General features: G+C 45.4%; 1 protein-coding gene across 2 annotated transcripts in view; it reads left to right on the top strand.

Moving 5' to 3' along the window:
* TGM1 (transglutaminase 1) overlaps window positions 1-13,390 on the top strand; it is a 71,554-nt gene extending 58,164 nt beyond the window's left edge. Inside the window, exons 8-15 of one of the 2 annotated variants that reach the window (XM_086923738.1) lie at window positions 866-1,004; window positions 1,369-1,472; window positions 3,797-3,885; window positions 4,430-4,583; window positions 5,896-6,237; window positions 8,186-8,346; window positions 9,726-9,862; window positions 11,257-13,390. In XM_086923738.1, the coding sequence (XP_086779864.1) occupies window positions 866-1,004; window positions 1,369-1,472; window positions 3,797-3,885; window positions 4,430-4,583; window positions 5,896-6,237; window positions 8,186-8,346; window positions 9,726-9,862; window positions 11,257-11,401 (1,271 nt within the window). In that variant the 3' untranslated portion in view covers window positions 11,402-13,390. Of the gene's footprint in view, window positions 1-865; window positions 1,005-1,368; window positions 1,473-3,796; window positions 3,886-4,429; window positions 4,584-5,895; window positions 6,878-6,931; window positions 7,912-8,185; window positions 8,347-9,725; window positions 9,863-11,256 lie in introns of those variants that run through there. The other variant, XR_015296046.1, reaches the window with a different exon arrangement.
* Window positions 13,391-14,081: the final 691 nt, after the last annotated feature.

The raw sequence follows: 14,081 nt of genomic DNA, 5'->3' as shown, positions 1-14,081 counted from the left end.
TAAATGTATGCGCATTCCCTGGCTCAAATACGTAAAGAACACCCTAGAGGAACTAGGTTTTGGAAACCTTTTCACGAACCCTGCAACAATTTTAGCCCAGCATAAGAAACAAGTAGGGGAAACTTTCCTAGAGCGGAAAGGCCAGTGTAGAGCTGAGGCTGAAGGAGTAAAAAAGACAGTGAGGGCCCATAACCTGGTGAAGAGTGTGGAGGGTATGGAGCCTTATCTGTACCTTATGCACAACGCACAGGACAGATACCTGATGTGCCGTTTCAGACTGAATTTACTTCCATTTATGTTGGCTTCACCAGCAGGTTTCACCACATCAATTGAGCAGAAGGGACCCTGCGGCTGCGACAACAGGCCTCCGCAGGACTCCCTTCACTTTGTTTTGCTCTGTCCCTTTTTTTCTATGCCCAGGCGCAGATTTCTTGTAAATGTTTTAAAAAAAGCCCAACAGGAACATGCCAGGGAGGCACTCGTTTTTTTACAAAAAGCCTCGGACCCTCTAACCCTGTGTTGTATAATGAATTTTATTAAGGTAGCGGTCCGTTTAAGGTTAACAAGGGGAGAGGAATGAAATGTCTTTTGATTTTCTATTTTAACATTGTTGGATTTGCCTGTCTGTATTTCTATTTTTATTAACTTTGTGTATAAGGATCTTGAACAATGTTTAATGACTTTTTTATCTATGTACATATGTGTGTGCTTTTATGGTGTTTTTTAATCACCGAATAAAGATTCTTTGAATTGAATTGAATTTTGTTGAGCACACTGCATCGTCAAATTTGAGAGAGGGGTGTGGAGCACTAGAATGGTTTGTTTCTCCTGAGGTGTCATCCGGTGTGTGTCTCTCCCTCCACAGTCCTCAGGTGCTTCGGCATCCCAACCCGCAGTATCACTAACTTCGCCTCTGCCCACGACACTGACGCCAACCTGTGCCTCGACGTCTACTTTGACGAAAACATGCAGCCACTGGAAGACAAGAACACAGACTCCGTGTGGTGAGTGAGCCTGAGGGCTGCTGGCACTGACACTGGGGAGGGGGAAGGGGAGGCATGACTGACGTGAGTGTGGAATCAGTGGTGGCCTGAATGGGCAGGGTGTGTGGATGCACTGAACGTGTCTGGTAAGGCACCGCGCAAGAGTTGCATCGAATGGTCATTCATTCACCAAGGCATCTGGGAGTCAGTAACTGGCCCAAGTGGAGGTGGTATGTGGTCACTGACTGTATGGAACATAGACAGGTGCATGGGAAATGACTTTATTGAATAAGTAACCCCAGAAGGTAGCGCTCAATCCTGACAGTAAACACACTCCCAACTGAATGTCCCCCTATAATGTTTCCTTCTCTCTCGTTACCTGCAGGAATTACCACGTCTGGAATGACTGCTGGATGGCGCGCCCTGATCTGCCCTCGGGGTATGGTGGGTGGCAGGCCGTGGATGCCACGCCGCAGGAGACGAGCAGCGGTAAGTTGGGGGGTGATGACAACACTCACATTTTGGCTCTGTGGAAGGGTGACTTTATTTGGAAGCAAGCTGAGTCAACAGACTTCATCCTTCAGTTCAGCTGCAGGAACTATAAATGCCCAATCAGCAGTCTAACATTAACAACTGCGTCTTCCCCACTCCCTCTAGTGCATTAGCGCATCGGGCTCGGGCCTACCTGTCTTTGCGTGATTACCTCACCGATTTGACATTACTCGCAAGGCTGGGTCCTGAAGCGATCCCTACTGGGCTCTACACCCCTCTCCCCCACTGTTCTACTCTGCAAAACACTGACAGCCATCATTTCCTACCCAGTCAGCGGCCAAGGCGGCAATCCTGGGCTCTAGGGTGGGAAGGCGATCCTAACGTCCCATCTGCGCATGAACGAGAGAAAGGGATCAGAGAGGGAGAAGAGAGAGAAAGAGAATGGATGGATGGAAAGGGAGACAGCACAAGGAGATGAAGGGAATGGAACTGGTTTCAGCATTTTTGCCAGGGCTACTTGTATTTCTAGCTCTGCAGCAGATGGTTCTGATAGCCATTTGGGATCTGTGTACCTCATGGAAACTGAAAGACTCCTGTGCCTCATGTTCAAATGCCCGCTCCATGGGTATCTCTTCGTTACATAAGCGGCTCTGCGGGTGTGTGAATATACTATGCACTTCCTGAAAATAGAAGACGCTCTTCTTTTATTTATTTATTTTATTTATTTTTTGCACTTATAATGCGCGCAGATACCCACAAAGGGTTTCCCGGCGCAAAAGATGTGAGAGCTGAGAAACACCGAAAGCGCAGAAAAACAACCTATTAGAAGCCTGCAATTATTTATCAAAGAGCCAGGTTTTTACACCTTTCTTAAAACTGGCGAGATTTACCTCCTTACGCAGGGCTAAAGGCAAAGAGTTCCAAAGAACTGGTCCCAGATGGGAGAAAGACTTTCCCCCCATACGGGCCAGTTTAAATCTAGGAACCACAAAGTTGGCTCCATTTGAAGAGCGGAGGTTTCGTTCAGGAACGTAGGGCCTAACCAGATTCTGCAGGTACTTTGGTGCGGTCCCTGCCTTGATCCTAAACATGTAGGTCAATGCTTTGAACCGGACCCGGTTCTCAACCCTAAGCCAGTGCAGGTCCTTTAGGTGCTTTGATATCCTAGCTGTCCTAGGGATCTTACATAGCAGCCTGGCGGCGGAATTTTGAACCAGTTGGAGCCGCCTAATCACAGCTAAATTGGAGCCCAGGTATAAGATGTTACCGTAGTCAAGCCTGGATGTAATCAGTGCATTGACTACGGTCTTCTGGGTATCCATAGGCAGCATCCAGATGATCTTCCGTAACCATTTCAGGATGGTGAAGCACGTACCCGCTACTTTGTTTACCTGCTGTTTCATTGATAAAGAGTCATCAATGCATACCCCTAAGTTTCTGACTTGAGTGGCCGGGCAGGGGAAAGCACCCAGGGAGGGCGGCCAATGGGTATCCTGCCATAAATCTCTCTTTTTCCCTAGGAGAAGAATCTCTGTCTTCTCCCCGTTAAGCTTCAGCTGATTAGTTGACATCCAGCTGAAGACTTCCTGAAGGCCTGTTTTCAACGCAGAGGGAGATGAAGGCTTAGAGTTGGTGAGAGAAAAAATAATCTGCGAATCATCCGCATAAGACATAAGTTCTAGGCCAACTCGCTCAGCTAGATCGGCGAGTGGGCGGAGATACAGATTAAAAAACAGCGGGCCCAAGATTGAGCCCTGAGGCACGCCATGTGGAGACAGAAAGGTGTCTGACTGAGCTTGCGAGGACGAGATCTGAAACGTCCGGTTGCTCAAGTAGGACGCGATCCAGTCAAGCGCTTTCCCTCCGACACCATCATCACTCAGCCTAGCGAGTAGTCTGTTGTGTGAGATGGTGTCGAAGGCCGCGCTAAGATCAAGTAATGCAAGAGCAACCGTTTGCCCCTCATCCAAAACTAGCCTTTACAGGTCATAACATAGACACTGTCTCTTCTGCTGAGGAGGCTGTATGTAGGTGAGGCTCTGCATGGGACCTGGGTGGCCGCGCGAGCACTGAATCCAAGGAGGATCTTGAAAGGAGAACATCTCTGCGAAGTGGATAGAAGGGAAATGGGCGAGGGGTGAAAAAAAAGGCGGTCGTTAGTTTCTTGGTGGGAAATGGCTGCTATGAACTGTGTAGAGTTTAGTCTCTCTCCAGTCAGTGAATGATGGAGGTCTGACAGCTTTAGACAATCAGGAGAGCATGGCACAGTGCACAGACCGATGCTGATGAGTCTTTTTTCTCCTCTGTTCTTCCTCTTCCAGGTATGTTCCGCTGCGGACCCTGCCCCCTCCCGGCCATCAAGAACGGCTTGGTCTACGTGAAGTACGATGCACCGTTTATCTTTGCTGAGGTTAGATCACCAGACCTTCCCTCCATTTCTGCCTCTGTCTGTGTTTGATGAGTCCCCACTCTGGGGGAAGGTGTTGGTGTCTGTCTTTCCCACATCTGAGAGATCTGCTATCTCATCTAGTAGGTTTACTCTGTTGGCCACTCTCTGTCCGTTCTCCTAGAACTTAATATCACACTGTGGCAGGGTCAGCCTGTCCCACTAAGCGGGGTGTGAAATATAGCGATGTCTGGCATCTGAACACTTTGATGAGACACATTCCAAGTAGGGGCAATGCTTAGTCTCCTTGATTAGCCCTGGTTCTCGAAGGGAAGTGGGTTCAGTGAGATTCCTAGGCCTTTGTGCGGGCTATTCCTTTTGCTGAATTATCCATGGGCCTTGAGGGTGAGGAGTTTTGAGACCATCTTTCCAAATGCTGTTGGATTTCCCCCAATCTCTCTGATTCACTCTGAAGCAGAGTGGCTTTGGTGCCATCACTCAGGCCACTGCATGGTTGTGCTATGTCCCTTTGTGGCCTTGGTTGTTACAGCTCTAACTTCTCCTACAGGTCAATAGTGACAAGGTGTATTACCAAAGGCAGGCAGATGGCACGTTTAAGAAGGTGTTTGTTGAAGAGAGGGCCGTGGGACATCGAATCAGTACCAAGGCTGTGGGATCCAACGCACGGGAGGACATCACACACCTGTACAAGCACCCTGAAGGTAAGAGAACTTGACTACATACCTGCATGAGTACCCCAAGATCAAAACACTCCAAATGCTCCTGTATGAGCAGCCCAACAGTAAATGGACTCCAAGGCATCCATCTACAAGCACTCAAAGGTAATGAACCCCAAACATACATGTAGACCAACTTAACACACCTATACAAGCATTCCCTAGTTTTGGAACCCCAAAGCACAACTGCAGCAACACTCTAGAAGAACAAGACCTGAAAGCAATACTATAAGAGTTCCTTTAAAAGGAAAGCTCCCACAATCACACTTGTACCAATATCCCAAACTCTGAACCCCCCCCACACACACTTGTATGAGAACTCCAAGCATGAGGAGTGCGGGAGACCCGAAACACGTATGGAAAGAACCCTAAACAAAGGAAACCACAACATATACCTGAAGATCTGCTCTGATGATTCTAACTTTTCAATCTTCTTGGCCTCTGTCCCTACTCTCATTTCATTCCAAATTCTCAGATCTCCACTCCTTACTCTTCTCAACCTCCTCCAATTTGCTCATTCTTCCATTCCTCTCTACCAATTTTACAGGTTACCCCAGTATCAAATAATTACTTTTATATACATTTGAGTCACGTTCAAATGTATCCATGACCTTGGATTCTCTCTAATTTCTTCTCACACCTTTCTTCTCTACCCTCCAACATCTACTCTCCGCCCCCAAAAATGTCCTCTGGGGCTCAACTGCATGAGGACTTTGGAGGGAAGGAGACCCCCACAACACAGTAGTATGTATGCCCTCAACAAAACGTTACTCGAAACCACACTTGCAGCGGCCTCCTAAAGGAAAGAGACATCAAAACAAACTTTACAGAGTATTTGACAGGGAATAGCATAACAAAACATGCTGTGTCAGCACGTCATGTAAAAAAGCCTCAAAGGGAAAAGAACCCAAAATATACCCAGGCAAATTCTCTGAAGGGAAGGAATGCTCCTTGTACCAATGCTCCAAAGAGTAGGTCGCCACAAAACCCACCTACAAACACATCACAAAAGAACCCTCTACCAGAACTCTGAATGAAAGCACAGCGCAAAGTACATTGTGCAAGCTCACCTACGAGAGTTAATTTATTCACTCACTTTTGAGAATTTAAAGACATAACACACCTGTGTGAGCACAGAAAAGTTAACAGGACCCCAAGACATTCTTGTATCAGCACCAAGTAGCGAGTAGCCCCTAATACACTTGTATGACCACACAAATAGGAAAGAGGGAACGGCAACCCACATCACATGTATAGGTATCTTAATACTAACTCTGGCCCTTTGACCTGTGCTCAGGCTCAGCAGAAGAGAGGAGAGCGGTGATGACAGCCCTCCAGTACAGTGGCATCAAACCTCCTGTTGTTGAGGCCCCAGAACCGGGGGCCCCAGAGCCTAGAGACCGACGAGAGGCGCCCGGCGCAGAAGTGAATGCGGGTCAGGACATAGAGGTGACCATCGAGGCGCAGGACGGCGTGGTGATGGGCAACGACATGAACGTACGAGTCATCTTGAAGAACTGTAGCAACTCGCAGCGCAATGTGGCGCTGTGCCTCCGCGTAGCAGCCATGTACTACACTGGGGTGTGTCGGGCGGCCTTTAAAGAGGTGACGCAAGATGTGACCCTAGGGCCTGGAGAAGGTAAGAGCCATCATATGTCAGTGTCGGGGTAAATACAGGCTTTAAGAGTCACAGAGCTCAACAGATTACTCGAGAGTGAGAGTGGGCTCTAGGGGTTACTCAAGAGTGACTGTGTGCTGTGTGGGTTACTAAGATTAAGGGTGGTCTCTATGGGTTACTCGAGTGTGATGATCGGCTTTATGGGCGGTTCAAAAGTGAGGATGGGCTCTAACGGTTACTTGAGAGCAATAGTGGGCTCCACAGGTTACTTGAGAGTGAGGATGGGCTGTAACGGTTGCTTGAGAGGGATGGTGGACTCCACAGGTTACTTGAGAGCGATGGGCTCTACAGGTTACTTGAGAGTGAGAGTGGACTTTACGGGTTTCTCAAGAGTAAGGTTGGGCTCTTGAGGTTACTTGAGAGCGATGGGCTCTACAGGTTACTTGAGAGCGATGCAAGAGTGAGGGTGGGCTCTTGAAGTTACTTGAGAGCGATGGGCTCTACAGGTTACTTGAGAGCGATGCAAGAGTGAGAGTGGGCTCTACAGGTTACTTGAGAGCAATGGGCTCTACAGATTACTTGAGAGTGAGAGTGGACTGTACCGGTTTCTCAAGAGCGAGGGTGGGCTCTCGAGGTGACTTGAGAGCGATGGGCTCTACAGGTTACTTGAGAGTGATGGGCTCTACAAGTTACTTGAGAGCGATTGGCTCTACAGGATACTTGAGAGTGAGAGTGGACTTTACAGGTTTCTCAAGAGCAAGAATTGCTCTACAGGTGGTGGTTCTACAGGTTACCCGACAGTCAGGGCGGGTTTTATGATTTCCTCAAGAGTGAGTGTGGGCCCTACAGGTTTTTTAAGAGTCAGAGAAGACTTTACAGGTTACTTCAGTTTGAGGGGAGACTCTAATTATTATTCAAGAGTTGGACTGAGCATACTGGTTTCTCAAGTGAGGGGAACATCAAGAATTACTCGAGTGCGAGTCTGCCATTTGGCTACTCAAGAGTGGAGGTGGGCTCTACAAGCCTCTCGACAGTCAGGGTGGGATCTATGATTTATTCAAGAGTGGGGTGGACTCAACAGCTTATTCATAAGCGGGGCGGGGTCTACAGGTTGCTTAAGAGTGATGGTGAGATTTACAGGTTACATGAGATTATGGGGTGGGCTCTACAGGTTACTCAAAGGTTAAGATGAGCAATACTGGATACTCAAATGAGGGTGAGCTCTAAGAGTTACTCAAGAAGAAGGATCTGCCATTTGGATTTCTCCAGAGCAAGCAGGCGCTGTACAGGTCACCCGAGAATCAGGGCGTGCATTTTTATTTACTCACTAGTGGAGGTGGGCTCTGCAGGTCAGTCAAGAGCAGAATGAGGGTGGGCTGTGCAGCTCACTCAAGTGCCAAAGGCTGGCCTGTCTGAGTTATCATTGAGGCAAAGCCAGGTAGTCAGTATTGTCCACTCCAAAATATGGATCACTTTGGTGTAAGGGTTGGGCTGTTGGAGTAATTCCAGAGGTAGTTGTTATACCTGCTGCCCAGCCAGTGTGACTGTGGTGTGAGATGTTGGTGTGTGATGATGCAGTGGAATGTTGGGTGAGTGAGGCAGTCGGTTGGAGGATGGGCTGAGCAGCAGGAAGGCTGCTCCTGGTGGGGCTCTTCATACTATCTTACTTAATAAACCAATGTATCTAATCTACCCTGGAACTGGACATCTTTTATTTACAACATATTTTGGTGATGAGATTGGGAGTGTATAGGTAGTTCAAGAGAAAAAGTGGGCCACAGAGTACGGGAGAGTGTACATTTACCATCAAACTGGACAGGGCTGTAGACGTGAGGCGACGGAGGCCTTTAGGAGGCACTTCAAGGCGAGGATGAACTGCAGGTCACTTATGAGGGAGTGTGGACTTTTGGGGTAACTCTATAGGAAGAACCTAAGCATGCTTCTCACAAGGCCTCTACTCTCATTCCAGCCAGGCCTGTGGGAATGCTTCTACGCCACACCGAGTACCAAAGTCAGCTGGTGGATCAGGGCGCCATGATGCTGACCGCTTCTGGGCAAGTGAAGGAGACTGGACAGACCATTGCCAAGCAGCAAAGCTTCCGTATCCGCACTCCCGACCTCACCATCACGGTAAGAGCCAACAACGGAGAGACAAGGGAAGGGGATCCTCTTGGGCAGGCACAGTATTGCTTGAATGTCCTGAGTGTCAAGGAGAATCCCCGTAGGCATGGTGGAGTCCCATTGATGGAGCAATGTGGGTAAGAGTAAAAGCACTAACCTGAATGAACATGGAGCCTAAGTACCTCTCTCAAGTCAATACGATGCTTTCAGTGTTGGGATTTGTTGCTCAAGTAGTCACGAGTCACCAATTTGTAGTATTTCCAGGGAAAGGTAGGGATGCTGTCATGAAAGATGAAAGTTCTCCAGTAGTGGCAGCTTTCTGCTCTAGTGTGACGTTCATTAAGCGTTAGGGTGTCCCAAGTGTGATTGAAGTTCATCTAGTCATATTGTTTCTTCCATTTAATGGGAGAGTCCTCCAGCACTCTCTAGTACGGTGAGGCTTATTGAGCAATATGGCCCCGTGTAGCGTGTATGTATGCATTGGAATTTAGGTAGCACAGATCTAGCTTGGGGGCAGTATACCGCTGTACATTGTGCGATGCGTTGGAAGGTGATACAAGATGTGTACGTGGGGATGTAAAACCTTGAATTACACAATTATTATATTAAAGATATTTACAATTGCAGTTCACATAGTTACAATTTATAGACCGGTTATGTGATTTACCGAGAATCACATGATTTTCAGTCAAGTGTCAGAGTCAGCATTTGAGCTCAGGTTCCCAGGTTAGTAGACAGTTTAGTTGTTAAATCACATCTCCCGTCCTTGAATAGGAGGATGTCTCAAGTGTAGTGTAAGGTTCGTCAAGCAGTAGGGGGAGGACTCCATAAGCAAGGGTTTTCCGGCCTAAGATTATTTTCTTCTATAGTAGAGGTCCTCGAGTGTAGAGTCGGATTCCGTGTTAGATAGGATTATTCAGTAGCAGGGTCTGTCCCGGAACCACGTTGACTAACACGGTTTCGACCATGTTATGACCCTTTCACTTCTACGTACACATCAAAGAGGTCTGAACAAGGAAGAACGTGGGGACTTGGAGTTTGATAAAACATATTTGTCATGTTATTCCTTATTCCGACCAGGAACTTGATTTTATTGCTTGCTAATTCAGATTTACTTCTAAAGAGGGTCTATATGGCTTGATTTCTCCCGCTGGAGAATAGCTTCAATATTGAATGAGGTTTGCTTATTCTGGTTGAATACAAATATCTTCCTGTAGTAGGGTTATGCTCTCCCAGTTTAGTATCATGGAGCCTTCAGCATAATGAGTATTTTATGAAGGATTACCATGGAAGCCTCTTCATCTAGGAGTAGCCTTTTCAGCTGCAATGTTCTTTTTATCTGTTGTGTTCCTAGATCTCTCAAAGTACATTTTTGTGTCCACTCGCAGGTAACAGGTGAAGCTCTAGTTGGAAGGCAGATTATTGCAGAAATCACCTTTACTAACCCTCTGAATAAACAACTACACAACTGCGAATTCCACGTGGAAGGTCCTGGCCTACAAAGGCCGAAGGTGGTTAGTGTCGGGTATGTATCCACGCCAGTCTATCCTTTATGCTTTGCCTCTCCTCATTCTGCATCCCTAGACCTCTCTTCTTCTTCACCCCTTTCTCTTCTCCTTGGTATTTTTCTGCTCTCCCAATGTCTTGGTAGAACGATCGTAGGTTCCGGTTCTTTTCTAGATAGTTCCGCCACCACTGTGGGAGCAGCAGAAAGATAACCCAAAGTGCTTATATTTGCATCTCTTCTACAGGTCAGGGGTTCAATTCACAGCAGGTTCAACACAGTCTTTCATCTTTAAAAGGACAATAAACTAAGAGTAACGAAATGAGTTTAAATTTAGACTGGGTGACGTGCTTAAGAAAAAAGTGCTATCATTAATGTAATCTTTATAATTATTATGAAGGTACCATCAAAAACATTACTCTGTCTTTTCTCGCTGAATCTTTCTCGACTGTCTTTGATGTTGATCATTCTTGTTCATTCTCTTCTCCCAGGGCAAATCTTTCTCCAATTAGCCTCCTACCTTTATTTGTATCTGCTGATATCGTTGTCAGTTGTTGCTTCCCATGACGTCTGTATTTATTCTTTCCTTATTTTGCAATTCTTTTTTCATGTTCTTATTTTATGACCATCTTTTTTTTTATCGTTCTGCTTTGAGCAGCTGTCTTTATGGTCATTTCTCTTCAGCCATCTTTCTTCTCATCCTCCGCTAGTCAGCTTTCTTCTCCTTCCTTGTTGGCCACCTTTCTTTTTTCTTCTTCTATGTTGCCCATCTGTCTTTTTATTCATCTTGTGATGGCCATTTTTTTTAATTCTCATCCTCTGTTGGCCATCTTCTTTCTCATTCCTGATGGCCATCTTCTTTATTTTCCTCTTCTGTTGACCATCTGTCTTTTTTTTCATCTTCTCTTAGCCATATATTTTTTTCGTACTATCTTGACCAATTTTCTTCCTAATTTTCGACCTTTGGCCATCTTTTTATTTCGTCTTATGTTGGCCATATTTCTTCCTAATGGAAGGCCATCTTTCTTTTTTCTCCTTCTCCTCTGTTGGACATCTGTCATTATTCTCATCTTCTGTTGGCGATCTTTAATCTCGTTCCTCAATACCCATCTCTCTTTATTCTCCTCCTCGGTTGACCATTTTAAATTTCACTCCCTATTGTCCATCTTTCTTTAGTCTCCTCTCCAGTTGGCTATTTTAATGTATTCTTGTGTCTCTGGGCTCCCGGTAATGCAATGTTTATTTGTCTAATTCAGTTTCCAAACTATATTTGCTCTATCTATCCTAAAAAGTCCATTTAATCTGCCTTTTTCCTTGCTTTATCTCCTTATCACGTCAATGTATTTCTTCCCACTTGTCTCTTTGCACAACCTCTTTTGTTCTTGACATATGTTTATATTTTCCCACTCCCTTAGGAATATTGGGCCTTTGAGGGCGTCATCTATCATTGAGAAGTTCACCCCCACAAGACCTGGACCGCGGCGGCTGATGGCCAGCTTCGACAGCTCAGAGCTCAGTCAGATCCATGGGTCAACTGAAGTCATGGTGCGTGATGCATGAGCACCCACAGTGGCTGTGAAAGAGACTCTACCAGTGGCGTGAAGATTATATTCAGTATTATCACCACCGCATCCCTAAAAATACACTTTTGGACCTACTGAGTCTTGGAACACCTGGTGTTTTGCTCCATTGGCTGTTACCAATGCCTTTTTTTTGTGAGTTCTTGACTGCATTGCAAATTGCAGGGGCAGACGCCATTGTGACCTAAACATCTAGCTAAAAAATAGAAAATTGAAGGACCCAAGAATGCAATTGCACTAGTTTCAGAGATCTGGTTACTGCCTCAGATTTTTGAAAGTTATAGGAAATGTTCTTGACTTACATGGCGGTGCAGCAATTCAAAGAAATCAATATCTGCATTGATGGTCATTCCTGTCGGTACCCATCACTATGTTGCATACTCCTAGACAGGAAGTAATGCTATAGTTTATACCATTTGTCACTTTTTCTTTTTATCACTTCCTGCATCTGGGTCTCACTGGGCATGGTGTGTAATATTGTTAAGGCAATGCACCATAAGAAATATGGACCCAAAGAATTGAACTGTAGGCAAATCGTTTTCACACCAGATCATGAGTGACCAGGCAAGTACCAATACACTGTGGGTAATGTTGTCACAGTAATTCACCAAAAGAGAGATGAGCTTTCTAGTCCGCTATAGTTGTCATGGCATCTGCTCCTACTGTGCCCTGTGGGAGATTTTACTCATACGGTCAGAGAACTCCTAGGCGTGACAGCTGTGAAAGACCCAATCTTGTGTGCATCTTTTTTTTAAAAAAATTGTGAAAAAGGAGAAATCCATTGTATAAAAAGTGTGAGTTCACTACATTGCCTCTATGCAATGAATGATGGGACAATCTATCAGTGCTTCCATCCAGTGTGCCTAAGACCCTGTCGAAGTACTGTGGAATGACTCCAGATCCTAGCAGTAGCTCAGTACAGTTCCAGAAAAGGTCTGCCGTGCAGTAGAGAGGACAAGGACCTACCTTGAGACAAGTATGTTGAACTAAACTTCTCCAAAGTACGGGCAGTGGCTGCAGACTAGTCCAAAGCGATACACAGTGCATCTCACCTATTCCTACAGTATATGGGAGGCCCTTTACCCCTGTATGGACTGAAGGACTTTTATACCTTGCCTCCTCCACATTGCAATGGACCAGTCTGTGGCCATTTCTGGGCAGGTCTGTGGCTGTCTCACCTTCTTACATAGCCTTGAGTCTGATGATCTATGGCACCTATCTATACGACAGAACCTTATATATGCAAAGGTTCTGAACGATTCACTGTGAAAACACACGCCAAATAGTGTGCATTGTTGAAGTTAGCGATTGGTTGAATAACTTTAGTGAGCTTTTATTGAGTGGACCTGTTGATAATCGGTGGCTGAATACCTTTCACGGTCAACACTTGGAATATAAATTCTTCAATGCATTTTAGCCTAATGGTCAGTGATTGTCTAAACATCTCTTCCCTTGCTTCAGATCTGGTTGATTGAAGGCTATGAGTGGTCACCATTTGAGGTCTCACTGGCTGGACACTCTATTGCGTATTCAGTGCAAGATTGGCTGGACAAGCATGTCTCGCTTGTAGTTCAGTTGGATTTTTCTCATCAGGCAAAGTTCTTATGGTTAAAATCCTCTTGTGACTTTTCCCCGTAACTGTCGAGATTAAAACTCTCCATCCTCTCGACACCGTCCAGCACTTTCCATGATACCTTATTACAACTCTGTTTTGGGCATGCTACACTAGGCCATTTCTTTTCTAGCTGTGATTAATGAATATAGTATATGGTATATAAATATTTATAAAGTAATAAAGTTGATGTATTTATATAATAACAGACACAGATGACAGAAGGCACTGGAGCATGAACGGTGGGATGGGGGAATATTTTATTTTCCTTTCTATTTTTCTCTTGTATGTGGGAATCTGTGTTTTTGTTGTCTGTTCCTGTGGTAAATAAACATTTTTTTAAATAGATGATATAAAGTTCTTGGTGTGTTGTGATCTGTTGTTGGGTATCACATAGCCAGAAGCAGGTGGTGCAGCTCCTACCATTGTTACAGAGGTCCTGGGGAGTCAATTAGAGCAAACCATGCGCGGAAAGCATTGAAGCAATACACCCTTTTATGCCCTGTGCACCAGATAAATAAAAAATTTCATCTAGTACAAACCTGTGCCATAGACAAAGTACATATCACCTAATACAAAACTGTCTTGGATATAAAATACAATATGATACAACCTGTACACTTGTCAGAAAACACTCCTCACTTCCGTGCTATGCTAAAAACGGAGAAAAGACGCAGCCCTGTCAGCAAGTCTTTGGATAAAAATCACCTGCATCCCCATGCACTGGGTAGAGCAGATTTGGGCTAGATGTAGGTAAATCAGATTTACCGATTCATAAATACCGAATTTTACCGATTCAGTATTCATGAATCTGTAAATCTGATGTAGGTAATTATTCGGTAACAAATACCGAATCGGTAGGATTCGGTATTTACCGAATCGGTAATTACCGAATGGGTATTTGCCATTGATTCCTATGGGCCTTGAAGCCAATAGGAATCAATGGCAAATACCGATTCGGTAATTACCGATTCGGTAAAAATACGGAATTGCCAAGGGGGACAGGGTGTCACTTTGACACCCTGTTGCACCCCTGTTTCTGGCTTGT

Source organism: Lissotriton vulgaris, chromosome 5, assembly GCF_964263255.1.
Source record: "Lissotriton vulgaris chromosome 5, aLisVul1.2, whole genome shotgun sequence".
NCBI lineage: Eukaryota > Metazoa > Chordata > Amphibia > Caudata > Salamandridae > Lissotriton > Lissotriton vulgaris.
This window is presented reverse-complemented; position numbering and strand designations above follow the sequence as displayed.